This window comes from Gracilinanus agilis, chromosome 5, assembly GCF_016433145.1.
Source record: "Gracilinanus agilis isolate LMUSP501 chromosome 5, AgileGrace, whole genome shotgun sequence".
NCBI lineage: Eukaryota > Metazoa > Chordata > Mammalia > Didelphimorphia > Didelphidae > Gracilinanus > Gracilinanus agilis.
In genome coordinates this window covers 294,665,004-294,687,835 of record NC_058134.1, presented here as the reverse complement: position 1 = coordinate 294,687,835, position 22,832 = coordinate 294,665,004, and the positions used below count along the sequence as shown (strand labels likewise).

The window sequence follows — 22,832 nt, the reverse complement described above, 5'->3', positions numbered from 1 at the left end:
TGGTATGAGGACTTTCTATTTTTCAGAAAAGAAAAAATTCCCAATGGGGTCAAAGTTGAATAGTGAAGAGAGCAGATTGACCAACACCATCCCTACCTTTCTAAATAGGTATAGGGGTCACTGTCCCAGAGATCCATTGGCTCTCCTGCTTTCTTCCTCTTACTGTCTAGTCCATTCAAACAGTGAGGACAAGGATCACAAGGGAAGGGACAGCCCTTTTAGGAAATCTCCTGGCAGCAGCTGGGATGATCCCGATAGGCTTGCCCTAGTGGAGGCAGAGGGAGGTTTTAAAAGTGATGTCATTCTGTTCCAAGTCCTTCTGAGACTCCCCTGATGGGTCAGGAGGTGTCTATCCAGATGGTGTTTCTGGCCAAAGCTCTTCTCACAGTAAGGACAGTGGAAGGGCTTCTCCCCGGTGTGAATTAGCCAGTGCCTCACTAGGTGGTGCCTTCTTCCAAAACTCCTCCCACACTCACTACACACATGGCGCCTCAACCCTGATGGAATACATGACTGCTTCCTGGCTTGCGGGGCCTCTTCTACCTTTCTGGCCTTAGGGAGTTTCTTCCCTTGGATATGGACTTTCTGGGGACTGGCCAAGTGAGAAATGCACTGGAATTTCTTGCCAGTGACAGGGAATCTGCTGAGGTTCTCATGGATGTGTGTTTGCAAGTGTCGAGCCAGGTGATGTCTCCATCCAAAGCTCTTATCACACCTGGAGCAGTTATAGGGCCTCTCGTTTGTGTGTGTTTGCTGATGTTGAGCAAGGCTAGAACCCCACACAAAGTGTTTCCCACACTGAAGGCATGTATGGGAATTTAACAAGGAATCTGCCCCCATATCACAGAGAATGCTTGGGAAATCATTTTTCTGAGGAGCAGATGGGCTCCGTTTCTTTCCCACGGCATTATTTGGCATAGTCTCCCAGGCCCCTTCCCGTTCTGAGCTCCAGAGAAAAGCATCCTCAGACACGCTGGATAATGTACTGCGCGATCCTGGTTCCGGCTCAGGGCTGTTTCCGTCATACTCACTTCTATCTCCTGTTGGAGAAAAAAGGAGAACCCAAACGTGAAAAGGGGGCTTCACAGGGACACCCCATAACCTGAGCCACATACAAGGCTCTATGTTGGCAGCCAGATCTACAAAACCTCCCATAAGAGTGAAGAAAGCTGGTTTAGAACTAGACCAGTGATGGGCAAACTTTTTAAAGAGAGGGCCAAAGGAAAGGAAATGCTCCTCTGTCAGTCTGTTTTAAGGCAACTCTTTCAAAGTTTCATTGTATTGAATCCTACTCATAGTATTTGTCAGATTAGGAATAAAGTCAGGCAGCCAGATAGAACATTTCAGGGGGCCGCATCTGGCCCGGGGGCTGTAGTTTGCCCATCACTGGACTAGGATCTTGCCTAGATCCAAAAGTTCAAGGTCTCTGGAAGGGTCTAAAGCTTCTGCCAAAAGGTGTACGTGGGATGGAATTCCTCTGACTGAACCCCTTTGCTCTTACCTGGATAAGTGATTCTTGGGATGCCCCTTTCTTCTAAGTCTTGAGTGGAGTCTGGGACCCATTGCTCTTCCCCTTCTAGTTGGGAGATCATATCCACTTTAGGGATTGGAAACCCTGGTGAAAGACAGAAATGGGGACATCAAGTGGTTCACTGAGAGTTGCAGAGATAATAAAATAAATGTTCCCTTCATTCCCTATAGTGGTGAATGAAAATTAGGCTCACTCAGGGTCTTGATACATGCTTTTATTTCCTCCTATCCTTTGGCTAAGTCTTCTGCTTACAACCACGGGTTTTGTTTTGTTTTTTGCTACATTTTAAGTTCTAAGCTGTCTCCCTTCCTCCTTCCCCACTCTGCCCTAGAGAAGGTATCATTTGGTAAATGTAAACATATAGATAGATATGTATATATGGAAGATGTGTGTGTGTATAAAATCATATCTTGCATACTTCCATTTTCAATGTTTTTCTAATATCGATCTGCTCATCATTTCTTACAGTGCAGTAGCAGTCTATCACAATTATTTACCACAATTTGTTTAGCCATTTCCCATCTGATGGGAATCCCCTCAATTTCCAGTTTTCTTTTCCTTTTAACCTGATTACCTTAGGAGGAAATCAAACCTTCAGGGAGCTCTGAGCTCATTATCTAAACGAGTGATGGGCAAACTATGGCCCCCAGGCCAGATGTGGCCCCCTGAAATGTTCTATCCGGCTGCCCAACATTATTCCTAATCTGACAAAAACAATGAGTAAGATACAATACAATGAAACTTTGAAAGAGCTGCCTTAGAAACAGACTGACAGATGAGCTTTTCCTTTCCTTTGGCCCCTTCTTTAAAATGTTTGCCCATCACTGGCCTAAACCATAACCAGGAGGCATTGTGAGAGGCTAACATTTGCAAAAGATTTTAGCTGTGCTAGGTCTGAACAGACTCCACAAGGAGAACTAATTTAAACTATGATTAAGAGAGAGGAGGTTGTGAGAGGTGGGGGCCAAGATGGTGGCTTAGGAGCCCAAAGCTCTCCAACAATCTTTCCAAACCAATATTTATATCATACTTCAAAAAAAAAAAAAACCCCAAAAAACTAAACCCAACAAGAAGTCACGTGACTCCTACTGAAAACAACTTGTAAGGCAGGCACAGGGTGTCTATTTTCATGGGAAAAGGGAAAGGCTGGCTAGACACCTGATCACCTTAGGAAACAGACCTAACAGTGGTACTGCTGGACCAAAGGGTACAGTTTTATAACTCTTTAGGCACAATTCTAGTTTGCTTTCCAAAATGGTTAGATTAGTTCAAAGTACTAACTGTATCAGCAACCCAGTTTTTCCATATCCCTGCCAACATTTGGCATTTCTCCCTTCTATCATTTTATCCAATCTGATGGGTCTGAGATGATGTCTGAGTTGTTTTAATTTGTATTTCTCTAATCAATGATGATTTAGAGCACTTTTTCATATGACAGCTTTGCTTTCTTTATCAAAAAACTACCTGTTGATATCTTTTGACTTTATTATTTGGGGAATGAGTTATTTCAAAGTGCTGTATGTAGCCTCACTATCTTTTCAGATTATCCTGTCACTTAATTAGCCCTGGTATCAACATTTCACTTTCTTCTGTTCCACTGTGGCAGTCTTTGATATGCAATCCCATGGACTCATCTCTTCTCTTATGTTGCCTCATTGTTAATACATGGGATGGTCTCAGACAGGAACAAATTAAACTTTCTTTCTTCCACCCTTTTCCCCTAAAAACCAAAATAATTTTGTTGTGGACTTTTTTGTTTAGCTTTTTTCTTTAACATTTCCAAGCACCTCAGATTTCTAACAGTGGGTTTTTCCTTGGTGTGACAGATTCTTTGCATTGAAAAAAGCCCCAACAGATTTGTCTTCCTCAGGAGTGGCAAGAGCAGCTCTAATCTCTAGGAATTAATTCTCTGTGCTGAGTGAAGCCTTCTGACAGCCTGTTTAATAAGGGAGGCTAGTGCTTACTCAAAGAGACCACTATTCCACAGTTTTCTTCCATGATGTATTCTCCATAAAAGTCTGTCTGAGATGGGTCCAGGCTCCGCCACTCTTCCTGAGAGAAGCATAGTGACACGTCCTTGATTGTTACCAGGCCCTGAAATAATACATGAAACTTCTAGTCAGATAATTCAGCCTTGGTACAAATATGGAAGTCAATGAGAGGAATTCCATGAATTTTTGAGTATAAGAAGGATGGAAGGGTAATAAGCAGGTTAGAAAATAAGGAAGAATAGAAATCTATTGTCTCTGGGGGAATTTCTCAAGAACTTTGCTGGAGAAACCTCCCACTCCTCCTTTCCCACAGAAATGCTAACTATTTTCACGTCATCTTTCACATCTGCCCTGTTTTTGCCTAAGAAAACCTGTTTGGGAGCAATTGTTGCCCATGATCTTTTCCTCCCCCTTTCCTATAATTTTCTTTTTTCTTTTTAAACCCTTAACTTCTGTGTATTGGCTCCTAGGTGGGAGAGTGGTAAGGATAGGCAATGGGGGTCAAGTGACTTGCCCAGGGTCACACAGCTGGGAAGTATCTGAGGCTGGATTTGAACCTAGGACCTCCCATCTCTAGGCCTGACTCTCAATCTACTGAGCTACCCAGCTGCCCCTTTCCTATCATTTTAGAATGGCACAAGCAAAATAACCTTCCCTAGTTATTACTCCAATCTTTTTCTTTTCTTTTCTTTTCTTTTCTTTTCTTTTCTTTTCTTTTCTTTTCTTTTCTTTTCTTTTCTTTTCTTTTCTTTAATGAACCAGGGCCTGTGATTTCACTAATATAGGCATTCCCATGGAGGAAATTCCTTCTACCAATTAAGAAAAGCCACTGCAACTTAAGAAAATTGCCTGGGAACACAGAAGTTACATGTCTTACCTAGAGTCAAAAAGCCAGTTATGTGTTAGTGCCTGGGACTGAACTCTTTCAGAGTCAGACTTCCTATCCACTCCGTCACACTTTCTGACCATATCACACTTTTTATAACATTTTTCCAACAGTTTCCCCAAGGCCTTTGATTTTAATGTCTTTTCTCCTTAAATCTATCCCCATCTACCTTCTTCATTTTCCTTATTTCCCATAATTTGACACTTTTTTTATTAGTCCAGTCACACCTATCCACTTTGTATACTCCCAAACCATTACCAAGACCTTCTTCTAGAAATGTTCTGGATTCATTTGAAGATCCCTAGTCATTAAGCATCCTTCAGAGAAGTATGATCACTGTGTAACATCCTCAATAAGGCCATCCACTAAAATATTCCCTTTCCTCTAAGGGTTTCCCATCTTTTTATTACTTCTACATCAATATTTCTAGTGGGGATTATTTAACTTCAAGGACAGGGACAGTATCTGTTCAGTATTTTGAGGAGATTACCACCAGTAGATATGAAATCTAAAGAATAACCATGATAATGATAAAAGCTTCTTAGAAAGTAGAAACAGAGAGGGATGAACAGAAGCTCCGAAGGGAAAGCAGGTGGGGCAACTCTATATTAAGGCAGTGCTGTGGCATTGGTGGGAAAAGAGGAAACCACAGCCCACCTGTAATCCAGCCCCAGGAAGTGCAGCTGCCATCTCCCAGTGTCTGGTGCTCCCCTCCTGGGGAAGGACAGGAACCAGGGGAGTAGGCAGAGCTGGGGGAAGGGAGAAAGGAGCCATTAGAGACCAACCAAGGATGTCCCTTCTCATTGAGGCTAATCCACCTCACCCCCCACCCCAAACCCCCAGAAAAGTCTGCTTCCAATGCTAAGGAATTAGAAGAATGAAGGATCATGGAATCATTCCCTTTTAAAATTCTTTAACACTCTGATCCAGGATATTATACAGATAGTAGTTTCCTTTTTCAGCTTGGTAAGCCTTTAAATTAGCCAGTTCATGACTTTAGTAGGTCCCTCTCAGATAAACTGGAAAAAAGGGGTTTTAATTCAGTCTGAATATTTTTTTTAAACCCTTACCTTCTGTCTTAGAATCCGTACTCTGTATTGGTTCCAAGGCAGAAGAGTGGTAAAGGCTAGGCAATGGGGGTTAAGTGACTTGTCCAGGATCACACAGCCAGGAAGTGTCTGAGGTCAGATTTGAACCCAGGACCTCCCATCTCTAGGCCTGGCTCTCAATCCACTGAGCCACCCAGTGCCAACCCCCCCCAATATTATTTGCATATTATTTGTATTACTATTCTACAGACAGGTCAATCCATTCTGTATCAATATTTTTCACCTATATATAATAATTAATGTGGCAGAGAAACCCAAATAGATACAGATAGAGGAGAAAAGGAATGTTCTTTACATCTACCCAAATGGCAAGGGTAGACAAAAGATTCCCTGTAGCCCAAGGAAAGAGTTCTTAACTTCTTGTGTGTCATGAACTCTTTCTCAGAATGTTTTTAAATGCATAAAAAAGGAAACTAAGTATATTGAAATATAGTTATTAATATATGCCTATTCTATCTATTACCTACATATATATATACATGTCTGTATATGTATGTAGACAAGATAAAAACCAAGTTCACAGACACCAGATTAAGAATCCCTGCCCTATGGTAACCCTAGTTCAGGAAGAACAGATTCTGGGTATTGGTTATAGCCATTTGGGACAATTTTTCTTTTACTTCTTAAATAAGGCTTTGAATATTCCAGTTGGTACCTTCCCCATAGTGCACGGCTGACTCTCACCTCTCTCTTGAACGGGCTGTGATTCTTCTTCAGAATCAGAACAGGAGTCCTCCAATGGTCCTAGCTTAGAGCTTTGCAGTCCCTCTTCCTGGCCTTCTTCTTCAGCCCGTGGCTCTGTTCTCTCCAGTGGAATATTTACTGATTCCCTCAATGTACCCAATGTGGTAGACTGTTCTGAGAGCACTTCCTGTCCATGAACACAGACTGTGACCTGGAAAAATAGAAAAGGGTGGTATTTCTAGAGAGAGATACAGAAATTGACTTCTATGAAGGCAAGCAGACAGGAAAGAATTAGTTGGAAAGGAATTTTTAAATCTAGATGTACTCACTGGTTAAGTTCCTTCCTAGGTTTCCTGGGGACCCAACAGATTTGAAGATGTTATAGCAAAGCTTCAAATTATGATTTTGGATAACTAATAAGGGAATAAGTATCTTTCTGGAGACTGGAAAGGACAAAGTTAACAGCTATATTTTTTAAGTAGTAAAAAAATGCCTCATGAAACAAAACCAATTGAAAAGATAAGGGAAAAGTAACAATTTGAAACACATAAAATGGACACTAAGCAATACAGTTTTATGAGGAATCAGACTAATTTAATTTCCTTTTAGTATAGTGACAAGACTAGGTCTAATTTCATCTCACGTCAAATTATCATTAATGAGCTTAAGAATAGGTGGAAGTCTCAGATAATTCCTTCTTTTTGGATCTCAAGCCAGAGACAACTTCATCAGACTTTGGATCAGTGGTATCAAATTCAAATGAAAAGGGATTCCTGCTAGTCCCAAACTGATGCAGAAAACCACACATTAACATTGTTTTTGTTGCACTATATTTTATTTATTTTGTCAAACATCTCCCAATTATATTTTAATCTGTCACAGGAGCACTTGGGAGTTTTGAAGATTAATATGATCCAAATGAAGAAATTAGGAAATTTCAGTAAATTAGAGAGAAAAGCCTATACTGTAAGAGGCAGGAATAGAACTCTGACAGCTATGAGGAAATGCTGATTAGAGGCAAAGTAAAGTTAAGTATGGGTAAGGGAAAGACATAAATGTAAAAAATCAATAAGAGACTCATTTTCCACAGAAACATGTCAATGTTAAAAATGGATCACAAAGTAAGAACAATGAATTTAATTTTCATTATATTAGAGCAAATAAATGAAGTGCAATATGTAATATCCAGGAATTGATCCTTCTGTTTTCTTAATATTAAGACAATTATTAATTTTCTTATATTTAATGTTTATATATTAATTATTATTAATTATATATTAATATTAATAATTAACATTAAAAATAAAATTTCTAAAATCATCTTCTTTGAATACAGTGAAAATGAAGTGGCTCCAGATGAAAGCACCAAAAAAAAAAGAAAAGGATGCAAAGCAGAACCAATGGACAAAAATTAAAAAGACTTAAGGTATACTTTTTATGGAGAAGAGAATGTTTATTCATATGTTTTCAAATATATAAAAGGATATATGAGAAGAGAATGGGATTATCTCTAAAGAATTTTTGTATGATGAAGTTTTTAGACACAGGACAGGTACATTCTTGCCTGAAGATAGGGGTGATTTCTGCTCAGTAAGTTCACGGTTCTATGATTTTCATTTTACTCCTGGGCAACAGAAGACAGTGAGAAAACTCCCAAAGAACAGGACAGAACCTGAGTAATTATACCGACAAGGCCTCTTATTTCAACCTGGTTATCTTCTGAGCAAATACTTGGTAATCTTCCCAAATACCCACTAGGCCAAGATAAGTAATGATGTGCTAATTTCATTTATTATACTCCTCACACTACTTAGTAGGGTAAGTCTGAGACCTTCTAAGCACAATGCAGAACAAAAGTTCCCTTCTCAAATCTAGACCACCTGAGGTCTAATGAAAAGATCCCAGATTGATTCCTATATAAGATATATCCTGGGGGCAGCTGGGTAGCGCAGTGGATTGAGAGTCAGGCTTAGAGATGGGAGGTCCTAGGTTCAAATCTGGCCTCAGACACTTCCCAGCTGTGTGACCCTGGGCAAGTCACTTGACCCCATTGCCCACCCTTACCACTCTATGAGCCAATACACAGAAGTTAAGGGTTTAAAAAAAAAAAAGAAAGAAATATCCTGTATATATTCCTCTTTGCCTCCCTACTGCCACTCTAAAACCCAAAAGAAATACTACATTCCCATTTTGCTTTTCTCCTCCCCTCAATCTCAACCCCTATTCTTCCTTTCTTTTACACATAGAACATGATTTCCCCTTCTCACCCACCGCCTGGGTCTCCTTGGCTCCTTCTGCAAACTCTCCACTAAAGCCACTGCCTCCTCCCCACTCTTTGGACATCTTTCTCGAACATGATTCTGTATTTCTCCAGGTAAAATGGTCAGGAACTGCTCAAGCACCAATAATTCCAGGATCTGCTCCTTAGTGCAAAGCTCAGGCCTAAGCCACCTGTGGCAGAGCTCTCTAAGCTTGTTATGAGCTTCCCGGGGCCCTGATGCCTCCTGGTAGTGAAACCATCGAAAACGTTGTCGAAAGCTCTCAGGGCCAGAGTCTTCTAATCCTGGAGAGGCTTCCTGTCCCCATACAGAGTCTTCCATGACCTTTATCAAGGACCTTTGAAGAACCTCCTCGGATGGTGGCACTGGAGAGCTTAAGGTTGAAGCCATATCTGGGGTCTTTGGGTTCTTGAATAGTCTCACTCCATCTAAGGTTTAAGCTCCAGACCCTACTCTTCTTCCTTTTTCTCCTACACAAGGAACTTAGGCAACTGGGAAAGAGGTGCTTTTTTCCCTATGGAATGCTGGAAGAGAAAAGAAATACACCAGTTATAAAAATTCAGTATATAATTATCATCTCTAATCTGATGATTCTCAGATCTACTTATTCTGCCCTTACCACTCTAGTCAGGATAATTCATTCTCAAATCTCCAAGGGCCTGCTGTACACCTTGAATTGTGTAATCTATAGATATTTAAAACTCAGTATTTCCAAAATAGAATTAATTATCTTCCTCCCTCATCCCCTCCTACCTTCCTAATTTCTCTTATTGGGAATGGGACCATCATCCTCCCAAGTCCCTCAGGCTCACAACCTAGGTACCATTTTCCACTTCTGTAAATCCCAGTCTATCCAAACCATTGCCAAAGTCCATCCATTTCATCTTTGTACCATCTTTCCAATATATCCCCTTTCTCTTCTTTGACACTATTCTGGTCATTCAATATCTCAGTTCAGCGTTTATGTAAAAAGTTATCTAAGCTTTCTAGATCACAAGTCCCTGACCCTATGAAGGAAAAAAAATAATTCCATTTGCTCTTGTTACTGGAGGGCATTTGACACACAACTTCCAAAGGAAGTTCATGTTTTACAAAACTTTAGTCCAAGTCTGTGCTGTAGGTGATTGTGTGTGTGTGTGTGTGTGTGTGTGTGTGTGTGTGTGTTATAAAGAATTTAAATTAGTGCTAAAACTGAAATGTCTTGGAGGGAAAAAAATTTTTTTTCTCTCAAGGTGTATTAGTTTTATTTGCATGTTTATATTGAGTGTTGTAAAGACAAAAACTTGAAAATGTCAGGCACGTTTACATTTTATTCCTTTTTTTTTTTTTTGCCTACTAAGGCAAAAACAAACAAACAAACAATACTACTGGATGGCGCACGGTGGCCATCATCCACCTTTCCAGGCATTTTACACCTTACACGCAACCCACCATGCTCCGTGCCCTTCCACCTCTCCTTCCTCATCTTCCTCCCCTGGCTTCCTTCAAGATTCAACTAAACTTGAACCTTCTCCAAAAACTCTGTCCCAGCCCCCTTGATTCCGGGGCCTTCTCCTTCTCCCGGGGTGGGGGTGGAGCTGATGTACTCGGTCTAGGTGTGTACATGGTGGCTGCCCAGTCCTCTCCCATTAGAGCTGCCTTTGGATGCCCAGCGCTAGAACACAGCAGGCACACAAGAAATAAATGCTCACAGCCCTGCCTCCTTGCTCCCCACGAGCCCCCGTCTCGCGCCCCTCCCCAGGCCTCGGCCCCAGAAGTGTTTCTGCCGAGTTCTCCCCCCCCCCCCCCCAATTTTCCACTCTCACCTCGGCCGGGAGAGTCGAGGTTGGGGGATGGGGAGCGGGGATGGTAAACCAGGTCAGAAAAAGGTGCTCCCAGAGCCAAGCATCCCTAGACGTGGACAAGAGTATGTGCGGAGAAGGGGAGCCCGGGACAGAGAGAGGAGAACGAACCAACTAGGAAAGAGAGGGGGGTGACAAGGGAAGGGCGGAAAGCGGGCCGGGCCAGGCCGGGCAAGGAGACCGGGCGGGGCCGCTTCTCCTCCACCACACGCCCCACGGGGGAGAGGAGGAACAGGCTGCGGCCTGAGGACCGGGGCTCCCCTCCTCGGAGTCTCCAGCCCGCCCCTACCTTTCCTGGGTTTCCTACAGATGGAGCTGGCGGAGGGTCCAGCCAGCACGGAAATCCCGCTCACTTCCGGGGCTCGGTGACCCGGGAGGTGGCGGCCTCTCTAGGAGCCCGGACGTTTCGGCATCTCTGTGGGCTTGGGACGCTTCGGTTTCGCCCACCAGGGAAGAGCTTCCGGGGAGTGCGGGCGCCCCTTCCCCTTCCCCTTTCCCCACACTCCTTTTTTTATGCCTTGCCTCCCTCGGATTCCAAAGACAATTGGGAGATGAAGAGGATTTGCCGCTTCAGAGCAAAATCGAACAACCCCATCCAGACCCAAATACCCAAACGGACACAACTGGCTGGACACAACTGGACACAACTGGACACAACTTTTGGCTGCCGGCCACAGGAGTCATTAGGCCACCTTTCCCTGGCTTTGCAAATTTCCCTTTGGCCAACCTGGGGAGGGAGGCCTGTTGGATTGATAACACTTTTGTCACTTTAATTCCTTTCAGTGGACCTCAGAGCTCAGAACCAGCCTCACTCTTGATTTGGAGAATTCTGGCACTCCTGGCAGCTCAAAAGAGAAAGCAGAATCTCGCTATAGAAAAAACTGGCAGTGCTTGTCCAAATTGCTTGGAAAAGGCTAAAGCTCTCAGGGAAAGGATTGCTTTGCGAGAGGAAAAGCCTTAGTTTTGAAAAAAACCGATCTGAAGAGCTTTGCAGTTTTTGAGTTTAAGAGAAGTGCTTGGCATTGAAATTGAACTAAGGATCCGTTCTGGAAAACCTAGTGACCCCAGTTTTAGAACTGCTGTTTCACTAAAAGTGTAATGTTGCTACTTTATTAAAAGAAATCAACGCTACTTTTGCAGCCCAAAAGTAACCAAGAAATTATTTTGTCTGGTAAGTGAATAGAATGCTCAGAAGAGGAGCCAGAGATGTGTATGTGTAGTGTAGGTAGAACCCTAAAAGAAACAAATGACGTTTAGGTCTACAATCATAAATTGCCCCCCAGGCACAGGAGTTCCCCAATTTATGTGTCTCACTGATAAGTTTTTGTTAAGGCTGTGCTTCCCTCTCCCCTCTTCCAATGGACATTATGGATTGGCTGGAGAACATGGCCTGGATTTATGGGTAGACCTTTTGATTTTTCTTGCTTTTGCCTTGTTTAATAATAGGAAGGAATGCCTAAGGAGCTCAGGAGCTACAGTGTCAAGTAATAGAAGTATATTATGACTCACCTGATTGAGTTATTATGGCACGGCCACTAGTAGCATGCTCTTTTCTCTGGGTACCCACCCCAGACCTTCCAGAGTGAGTTATCCTAGACATAAACAGACACCACTCACACAGGCAATACCAAAAATGCCTGGGAGGGTACCACACCCAAACTACACATTGGTGCATATATTCTAAAGCAAGCAGTTTACATTTGTTTTCCCAGAGGAAGGATGCTTTTAATTATAATTTCAATATATAAATATATTTAATATTTAAGAGCCCTTACTTTCTGTCCTAGAATCAATACTATGTATTGGTTCCAAGGCAAAAGAATGGTAAAAGGCAGACAACAGAGGTTAAGTAAGTGACTTGTCCAGGGGTCACACAGGCAGAAAATGCCAGGACCTTCCATCTCTAGGCATTGGTTCTTAATCCACTGAGCCACCTCACTGCCCCCCAATATAATTTAAAGGATAAATGTGTACCTGAATCCAGATAGCATCTTAGCATTTGGAATCATAGACAGGATTCCTCACATCCTTCTTTTTAAAAAAAATCATATGGGGGCAGCTGGGTAGCTCAGTGGAGTGAGAGTCAGGCCTAGAGACAGGAGGTCCTAGGTTCAAACCCGGCCTCAGCCACTTCCCAGCTGTGTGACCCTGGGCAAGTCACTTGACCCCCATTGCCCACCCTTACCACTCTTCCACCTATGAGACAATACACCGAAGTACAAGGGTTAAAAAAAAATCATATGCACATACACACTATATACATACATACATATATATATATTTTTTTTTCAACTCTTACCTTTCAACTTAGAATTAATACTATGTATTGGTTCCAAGACAGAAGAGCCCTTATTACTATAAGGGCTACACAATGGGGGTTAAGTGACTTACCCAGGGTCACAGAGTCAGGACATGTCTGAGGGCAGATTTGAACATTGGACCTCCTGTCTTTAGGCCTGGCTCTCAATCCAGCTACCCAGCTGCCCCATATTTCAACAAATGTCTGCCTTCTCTCCCTCAGTGTCCATGGAGATGTAAAAGTGAAATTTGGAAAATGCCATCTAAAAGTGTATATATTTCTATGGACATGGGAAATGTATCAAAACTACATTTCCCGTGATCCAACATGGTCCAACTGGTTTCCGTTTCCGGGTCTTTGGGCTTGGGGAGGCCGATGTCTTGACGCAGGGAAGAGCTTAAATCTCCTGGGTTAGGAGGGAGTGGTCTCTTTGCCAGTAGGCTCTCTTGGCGAGCAGACTGGAGACAGTAATGGAGGCGGCAGTTTTGAATGCTTACAAGCGCGTGGTCTGATAACTTTATCTATCAACATGGCTTTAATTAAATTACTAATTTATATATTTATACCAGCCTTTATCATTTTTCATATTTATAGAGAGAAATTCTGATTCTCAAACCCATCAACCAATCACATACTCAAAAATTCCAGAGCAGAGATCCGAAAGTAGAGGTAACATCCTATTGCCACAGACAATCATCCTGGACCTCTTTCCCCCCTCCCCCCCCCCAAAAAAGGAGGAAGCATCCCTAACATAGATGAAACTTGAGGCTAAATTTTCAAATGAACATGAAACAAAATGTATACATTAGTGAAAATGTGACATAGATTTTCTTGCCTGTCCTCTGCCCCTTCCATTTTAGAGATGAGGATACATAAGTCCAAAGAGGTGAATTGACTTGCCAAAGGACACATATGGCATGGTCAGGATTTGTGCAGGACCCTTAATTTTCATTTCATTGGTGAAATAACAAGGCAATGGACTCAACCTCCTGGCTCAAAACTTTAGGATACTATCTAAGCTGAGAAAAGAAGTCTTTACAACTGGAAAAGCTTCCCTCGCTTTACTGGCATTCTGAATCCTTATTCTAGAAAGTGAGCTGTCTCCTTGCTGGAATGCTCCACCTGTCACACCAGAGCTAATTGGTCAGATGGATTCCCTCATGCCTCAAACACCACTCCCATTAGTCTTTAACTCTGTTTGAAAATCAGCCCAATCCTATGCTATTCAATTTGTTTCCACAACTTCTCTTGTTATTATAGATGTAGTCGTGTGTTTAGTTAAGAATTATGAAGCCCTAAATTCAAATTTCTGGCTTCTGCAGCCTACTAGATATGTAGGGGAATAGTTTATCTTCTTATAGTCTTAATTTCTGCATTATGAAGATTGGAGTAATTATACTCCAATATATTTTGGAGTATCCAAAATATATTGGAGTAAATATACTCCAATATACTCCAATTTATAACTGTAGTACCTACCTAATTAAATTATTATATAAAGTCCAAATTATTAGTTCTCCTTTTTTTAGTTGGCTCCCATCCTAAACTTCTTTGCTTACCCTAAATTGAAAACTAAGAAATTGAACAGGAAAGTTTGATTGTGAGGTGATAAATTCTACTGAAAATTAGGAATTAATCTATTGGTTCTAGCCTTTAAGGGTGGTAATTTTGTACCAACACACATAGTTCATTGCGAAAGACCCAATATCAGAATATAAGGGCATACATCATTATATATTTTTCAAAGTAGCTGAATCACTACAATAGTAATAATTGGGCTGGGGTTAATAGTGAAGATTGATCAGTCTTAGGGAGGCTTGCCATCTTCAGGGATTGTTCTACCATGCAAGTTGTTCTTCTGGCTCATCTCCAAATCATGGGCTTCAGTGACTAGAGTTTTTGAGTAGTCTTCTGGGTTGTTTCATAAGTTCAGCTGCTCCTGAGAAGTTGCCCATTGTAGGTGTTCATTCCCTGTGTAAATAAAAGGAAAACCTTGACCCCCATGTTATAATTCTGGGCTTTTTTTTTGGTATGGTATTCACAGAGGCTGTCCTAATGCCATCTGCTGACTTCTTTATACTTTTTCTTTCTTAAGGTTACATACAGGGTTGGCATAATCAGCATACGTCTTTTCTTGGAGATAGTGAACAAGTCATCCACCAACCTTGTTAATAATAACCTTGTTACTAACAATTTTGTTACTAACAACTTTTCAAGGTGTGTTTACTTGTCTCCTTGGCTATGGGGTGGAGAAAGCGTCAGTGGAATGGGATGTACCAAACTTTGAGGGCAATTTCTCCATTTATCATCCATTGTTAACTACCAAATCAGGGATGGCGGGGGAGGAGGAAACTTGGAGACTATTCTGGCCTGTTTTTGCAGGCACTTGTATATCTAAGTTAAGGTTTTAAAATCATTATTTGCTGGTTTGTTATAGGGAGACTCTAGGGGAATTTCTGTATCAGTACATATAAAGGTGGGGTTTTCCTATAGGTTTGTGGGGGGCTTGTAAGGGTTCTAATAATAGCCTACAGTGTTCTTCTGTATTATCCTGGGGCTTAGTGGAGATATTGATCACTAATTAGGGAGTGTTAATAAGAAAAGAGTCAGGGCAGCTGGATAGCTCAGTGGAGTGAGAGTCAGGCCTAGAGACAGGCGATCCTAGGTTCAAACCCGGCCTCAGCCACTTCCCAGCTGTGCGACCCTGGGCAAGTCACTTGACCCCCATTGCCCACCCTTACCACTCTTCCACCTATGAGACAATACACCAAAGTACAAGGGTTTAAAAAAAGAAAAGAAAAGAAAAGAGTCACACAGGGAGGCCTAGGTGGAAATCCATCTTCCTGTAAATCTTGCCTTGCAGATTTCAGGGTTCATGTGTGACCTTGTCATTGACATGAACTTGATGGCCTTCAGCAGTTGATAAATATACTAACTATATAACCTTCCAGGACAAGAATAGGGAAACTTGTGTTATAGCCAAAATAAGGTTGTAGTGCTTAAAAGGTTTTAATTGGAAATAGACCCTGTAATACTGCATGCTTTATGATATTCCTTTGAATGTGACATTTATGTAAATTCTTGCTAAAACATGTGCTTTAAGTGTTGGTATGTTTATTTTTTATGATGACAACAGAGAGTTAGAAAAAGTGAAGAGTTGTGTTGTGTTTGAAAAAAAAAAAAGAGAGAAAAGAAAGCCTTGACCTAACACCTTGAGTATGCAGATTTGAGATGGGTAAATGAAAGTTGTGGTAAGCAGAGGGTTTTTGAGGGAAAAGAACAGATAGGGAAGTGAAAAAGAATAGATAGATATTCTACTCTTATAATTAGATCCTTGACCTAGGGATAATTTCTAAACTTAGTGTATTGGGAAAATCACAAATAATTCTGGAATTCTCTTGAAAGTTACACTGAAGAGATTCCTGTGTGGCTCCTCTTAGTTTTTTAGATGACCCAGGTACTGGAGAAGATAACAGCCCTGATTTATATTTACTATGGAACTACTCAATCCAGCACTCCTGTTCCTTAATTCAGGTTTTGTGACTGGAGTGTGATATGTTAGGGTTCAAAATGGGTGGCCTCCAGAGGAACACACGAGACAATGCAATCAAAGCAGGAGAAAGCTTTATTGCCAGTACACACTGGGGAAACTCAGCAAAGAGAGTCCCGAGGGGGCATTCAGAATAAGGAATATATATATGTTTCTGGGATATAGGTGCCTTGGTCTTAGGGTTAGCTAATAGCTAGATAGAGGGAGTAGGGATGCTTCCAGGTGCCACAGGATATGATTCTTAATCTTCAAGGCTGTTCTGTCTAGGAATCTTCAAGGCTGTTTCATCTAGGGGCCCTGGGGCTTCCAGCCATGAGTTGTCCCTGGGACTGTGAGTCAGAGAGATAACTGCCCTGCTTGAGTCGGGCATGACATTATCCAAAAAATCCCCTGCTTAATTGCTAAGTTTAGCTTTTTGGCTATAATATTCTTATAAGCTATAAGCTATAATATTTCTATAAGCTTTTTTGGCTATAACACTTGGTTTACTTACTCTCCCTTTCATGGATCCAAATGGAATATGATACTTTGTCTTCCACTTTAAAACATAGAAGCACAAGAGGTTGGAGGAGAGGCAGGATAAAGAGCATCAAATATTTTAGTTCTATTGAATATTAACTTCTAGTGACTCTGATATAAGAGTTGAGGAGATTTGATTCTTTTCCCTCTGGTTTATCTTCAGTCCACCATTTGCTGGTTTATTCTTCCTGGATTTCAGTCTTTGAGCAACTCAAAATTCATTATTTTCAAAAGTCTTCTTGAGCTCAGTGAAGCCTTTCTTCTTTTCGCATGGCCTTTTTGACAATACTGACTGGGTTGGGAAAGAATTTGGCACCCATTGACCTATGTATCCAGAGTTCTGGGCTGGCTTCCTTTTTACTTTCTGCCTCCTTCCTTAGAGTTGTCCTGCCTGCCTATATCATACAGCTTAATTCCCAATTCCATTTTGAGAATAAAGAGAGAGACTTCCAAGAGAAGGCTGTGAAATCTGCTTGACTTGTGAGCAGTGCTGTTTTTTCTACGAGGCATCTTCTCAAACACCTATGCCCAGAAATAGCCTCTCACTGCCCACCTCCAATGGCCTCAGCCTCTTTGGAGTCATTGAACTGACCAAATAGAATCAATCCCCAGGCTGAGAGAGCCCACATCACCGAAGCAATCAGTCCCCCACTTTGCCTGTGTGCTCCATGTGTGTCTTCTCAGGGTCTTTTCACCCCACCCAGAGAAACCCCAGCCCCAGGCTGCAGACAGATACTGTCTCTGTCTAGTATTTGAGAGACTCACTTCTCTCTTCCAACAGTAAGGAATAGGGGAATAGGACATGATAGAGACGATAGAGTTCTTCTCATGTCATCTCCTTCCTAGAGTCTTCCCCTCAATCCCCTTTAGCAACTCAAAGTAGGATTGGTATTATCCATCTTCTCTCTCAAAGCTGGAAGCCAGAAGTGCCACACACTACTACTGCTGAGCTTGAAGAGATTCAAGAATTGGAAGAGAGACCAGAGCCTTCTTCTAGAGTTTTGTAGTAGTTTAGGCATGTATAAATCTTGAAAATATTATAGTTGTTGACTGGAAAAAAACACAGAACTATTAAATAGTTAGAAAAACCACTCTTTAATTAAGGAAAGGGGTATAGGGCTGAGTTAGGCCTCTACACAGAGCTTCGTGCCACACGCCTACACAGAGTCCAAGGACTGAACTCTGTTTGCTCAGGTCCCTGACTCCTGGAAAAGCCAAGGGCCCTAGATTGAACAGTTCCAAGGAGCCATTGAAGTTGATAAGCTTAAATACCTTTCTAGGAACATGGGGACTAAAGATGAGAGGGATTGTTGATTGACTTTACAATGGTAACAAAGGAAAATGAGGAGTCCCAGACAGGAAAAAAACAAACCACACTTATGAGCAATGTGCTAATTTACCAGCTATGCCCTGGAGTTCAAATTAAGATTGTAACTTTGTGAAATTACAACCCATCCGAGAGGCTACACTCCAGAAGATTGACTAGCTATTTCAGGCTCTTTGTTTTGCCAATAACAATCATTTAACATTTGTATCAATCTTAGATACCTTAGGTCCAATGAACTCCTGATCTGGGTGTTAGCTACACCTATTGTCTTAGGATCTGGGGGCTGTATCTTATGAAGATTACCTCAAAATGTTAATTTGTCAGACCACCATTTGATTATCAATTTCCCTTCCCCCTTTCCTATTGTAACCCCAATAAAAAATCAGAATCAGGCTAAGAGGAAGCTCTTTTCCACCAGAGCTGTCAGACTTACTACCCTCTCTTCTCTATTTTATTTTTTTAAATTTATGCATTTAATTAATTAATTTAGACTATTTTTCCATGGCTACATGATTCTTGTTCTTTCCCTCCCTTCTCCTACCCCCCTCCTATAGCCAATGAGCAATTCCACTGGTTTTACATGTTTCATTGATCAAGGCCTATTTCCATATTATTAATATTTGCAACAGAATGGTCATTTAAAGTCTACATCCTGATGGTTTGCTTTTTTAAAAAAATAAAATACTACACATTTTCTTTTATTTATTGATTTATTTTATATATGGCAGTGATAAGTATTTGGTTAATGTCATGGAGTCATGGGCCTCTGCTTGGTCAATTTCTTATTTTCAGGGAGTCTGTTATGTGAATGTTTCACCACTTTCTTTCTGATCTGCTTATTCTCCTAATTTTCTCCTGGACCTCTACTTTCTTTTAAAAAATCTCTTGCCCCATTTCTTCTAGATATTCATTTAATCCATGAAGAAAATACATTTTTTTTCCTTTGAATCTCTGGTTATAGTTGTTAGGAAGTCATTCTCTTCTAAGTTTTTTTTCCCCCTTTTTCTGGGTATATTTGGAACTATTAGAATTGAACAAACCACCAATGAGTTTTCTAAGAAAAAAAATCCCCAGGGTCAGATGGATTCACAAGTGAATTCTATCAAACACTTGATTGCTTGAACTGTAATGCCTATTTGGTGGGGCAATAGCCCGAGTAGACAAGCCAAACCAGCTCTGAAGGTCAGAAATCTTTTTTCCTCTCACTTTCTACTTGCTAAAGACTTTGAACTTGTAAAAGCTAGCATGGATATAGTACAGATTAGAAGAAAGGAAACCTCCATAAGCCTGTGAACCCTGGGCTTAGCTCAAACTCTGACAGAGACTAAAAAACCCAATCTGTGTTTAAGGTTGAGGGTAATCCCTGCTTCCTTCTATCCTAATCCCTTCCCTTAAAGATTTGTTAATAAATCAACTTTAGTTAAAATAGATACAGTCAGATAATCATTCCTAAGGGTGAGAGGATCCTCAAGGGAGAAGCCATTGACTCCCCAAAAGTCAGTTGGGGCGCTCTGAGGGTTAGCTAATCAACACTCTTGGCTAACCTCAGTAATACCATCCCAGAGTTTCCCTTTCTGATTTACCTCTGTAAGAGAGTTTTCTTACAATGACCAATATGGAAGTATATTTTGCATGACAACAACAAAAAATTTCTGACTGAGGGTCCCTATAATTCCATATCTTATAAAATAAGGTTATACTGCATTTTAACATTTTGTAACTATAAGTGCTACTTACTTAATGGCTTTGAAAAATGTAAATGTTTATTACTTGCTGTAGTATATGTGTGTGTACATTCACAAACATACACATTTATAAGGTAATTTGGACCTGTGATTTCATTGATATAGGAAACTCCAGAATGAAGAAACTCTCTGAAATTCCTCAACCAGATTCATCTTCTCTTCAGTTTGTGTCCTTGGAGAGTTATCTAAAAGTACTGGGAAGCAGAAGCTAAGTGGTACAGTAGATAGAGGACTGGGCCTGGAATTAGAAGTTCTTTGTCCTTAGACACTTATTAACTGTGTGAAGGTAGGCAAATTATTCAGCCTCTCATTTCCTCAGCTATAAGATGGAGATAATAAAAGCACCCACTTCCCAAGGTTGTTGTGGGGATAAAATGAGGTAGTATTTGTAAAGCTCCTCACACAGTCCCTGGCACATAGGAGGCACTTAATAAATGCTTGTTTCCTTCCTTCATTATGTGATGTTGATGTTTGAGAGAAAAAGGAAGGGAGGGAGAGAGGGGAGGGGGGGAGAATATAAAAGTAGGGCCAGATGGGGGTTACGCATAAGCTCCATTTATTATGACAAAGAGGCAAGCATTTATAGAGAGAGTTCTATTAGGCAGTTAAATCCATATGTCAAGATATACATATATTGGTGAGACATCTGCCTGAGAGATGACATAAAGATTTTTTGTTTATATAGGGTTGGTACAAGAGTTCTAAATCTTTTCCAGGAACAGAACATAAACATCTCTTAGAGGCTTATGAAAACACTCCAGAATGAGCCTTGAACACTTGCAACCCACATCAAACAAGGTTTTAGCCCTAGGGAGAACACAAAGGCATCTTCTATGAGAATTATTTGTGGTTTCTTTCTCCCTGGGTCAGACCTCATCATTATTCATGGTCCTTTTCTCACTGGGTCAGACCCTCACATCTCTTTGACCCTATCAATGTGACTTGCCCAGGATCATATAGCTGGAATATGTTCAAAATAAATCACGTTTGGCTCTGTATGATATTTAGCTCATGACTGTGTAATCAGAATATTTAATCATTATCTTTTCCTCCTGATTAAAGAGTGGGTTTTCAGACTACTTTGTAGTTCTGTATTTATTTCCAAGTTATCACAACGTTGGGAACAAGAAGTCTCACGGTTTAATTCCAAGAGTAGTTCCTCTCCAGGGTGGCCATTAGAGTATGGGAAAGAAATTTCTTCTTTATTTTAGGTTCCGTGTGACTAGGAAAGTAATAGCATGTCTAGCTAATCCTAACATACATTACTATATATGGCAGTGAAAACTTTGCATGATGACTTTGGACTTATAGGTCAAGAAAAAAACCTAGAGTTTGTAAGAAGAAAATTCTCTTTGTCCAAAATGTTTGAAATATGAGATTTGTGTACTTTGCAAAGAAAAAATATTACCAACTTGTTCTACATGTTTGAGAAAATACAGCAAGCCTTTGGAGCTTGTCATCATTGACTTTTTATCTTTGGAAGGAAACAACAAGAACATATATAATATTTTAGTAATGACTAGCTACTTCACAAGGCACACTCAACCAGTAACTGGAAATATTCCATGATGGATAAAGTATTGCAGGAAAAAAGGTATTTTTTAGTATAAAGATTTCAGCTGAGATGTATTCAAACTAAGGTATAAACTTTGAAAGAACACTTTTCAAGAAGATGTTAGCTTCGACTGGCATCAGAAAGTCCAATACCTCACCCTTAAGAGAACCTATAATTTGAATTTTTCAACTGTGCACTAATGAATGTCAGGGTCACTGAGACTGGAGCAAAATCTCAGGAGAGACATGTGGCTTTCCTAATATATAGAGAGAGTTTTATTAGGAACCTGCCGATATATGGGCATACCTATTGACTTTTGGAGTCTTTGGGGGTAGAGAGAAAGCATACCTTTTGACTGAGAGAGAAGCTAAAGAAAGCCTACCACCTAATAACCTACAAGCAGAAAAACAATAAAAGAAACAAATGATAGTAAGATATATGAGCACATTGTTAAGGCCATCAACAATGAGATTATATTTCTGAGAGCTCTTGGTGTTCATGGGAAAACACAATTTAGGAGAATAATAGAAAACTATTCCATACCTAGCTGTATGGAAAATTGTGTTTTCAGATTAGCCCCAGAGATTGGCAGTGATATTACAAAGAGAGTCCACTGCAGCTACTTTTTGCCAATTTGGACTTAGTGAGTAGATAGTAATCAATGGATACTTGTCTCAGCAATCTTTTAAGTGAAAGAGGCTGCCTACCAGTCATGCAAAGACAGACTGACCCAGACAATTGCTCAAAACATATATTTCAAGTAAAGAAAATTCTATGTATTATACCTCCAACAAACAGTTAAAATAATGGAAGAAGATTGTAATTCATCAATAGAAGAAAACCAAAGTATAGATTCAACTCCACAAAAATGTTTTGCAGACTTGCAAAATGCCAGATTCCAGGATGATGAGGAAGATGAAGCCAAACTTCAAACTCTGGAACTTATAGTCCCAGAGACAGCATTTTCTGCTTGCCTAGGGAAGGCTGGGGCTATTATAAGTTTTTAACTGGGACAAGATGGTCTGCCATTCTCAAACTTTTGAACTTGATGCTTTGGAGTTTTGGGAAAGATGGACAGAAGGAGCCTCTTATGGAGGGAGAGTAAGCAAGTAGCTAAATGGGCAGAGCATGTTCATACTTTTAATTGGCATTATGACTAAGGCAGTAACCAAATCAATCCCACCTATTCTAATCTTTAGTGAAAAACTCAGTTGAATGGTCTCTCTCAAAGAGACTGAGAAAACCATTAAAATCCTTCAATTTCTCTTCCTTTCCCTCTACCTGTAGATTGTAGGTGTATGTTTCAGGATTTTTCAGTTTCTTTAAGTTTTTTTCTATTTGCTCATTTTTGTTTTCTATAAAAATCAAAGAATTAGTTACTGTAGGCCTGGACACTACCTAAAATTGTCATATTGGAAATATCTTAGAATGGTAGGAGCCTTTATTTGGCATGTGAATGCCTTTTGAGACTTTTTAGAGCAATAAAGTAAGTGAAAGTCTTTTAAATAAAGAATGA

General features: G+C 40.6%; 1 protein-coding gene across 2 annotated transcripts; it reads right to left on the bottom strand.

The window, feature by feature from the left end:
• On the bottom strand, window positions 1-10,619 carry ZNF641 (zinc finger protein 641). 2 transcript variants are annotated; one of them, XM_044678307.1, is made up of 7 exons: window positions 10,286-10,619; window positions 8,469-9,004; window positions 6,202-6,412; window positions 5,066-5,157; window positions 3,496-3,625; window positions 1,502-1,615; window positions 1-1,040 (listed from the first exon to the last, which is right to left on the bottom strand). In XM_044678307.1, the coding sequence occupies exons 2-7, from the start codon at window positions 8,868-8,870 to the stop codon at window positions 196-198; spliced, it is 1,794 nt and encodes a 597-aa protein (XP_044534242.1). In that variant the 5' UTR covers window positions 8,871-9,004; window positions 10,286-10,619; the 3' UTR covers window positions 1-195. The 2 variants fall into 2 exon arrangements, with proteins under 2 accessions (XP_044534242.1, XP_044534243.1); XM_044678308.1 differs by lacking the exons at window positions 5,066-5,157; window positions 8,469-9,004; window positions 10,286-10,619 and having other exon boundaries at window positions 6,202-6,278.
• Window positions 10,620-22,832: the final 12,213 nt, after the last annotated feature.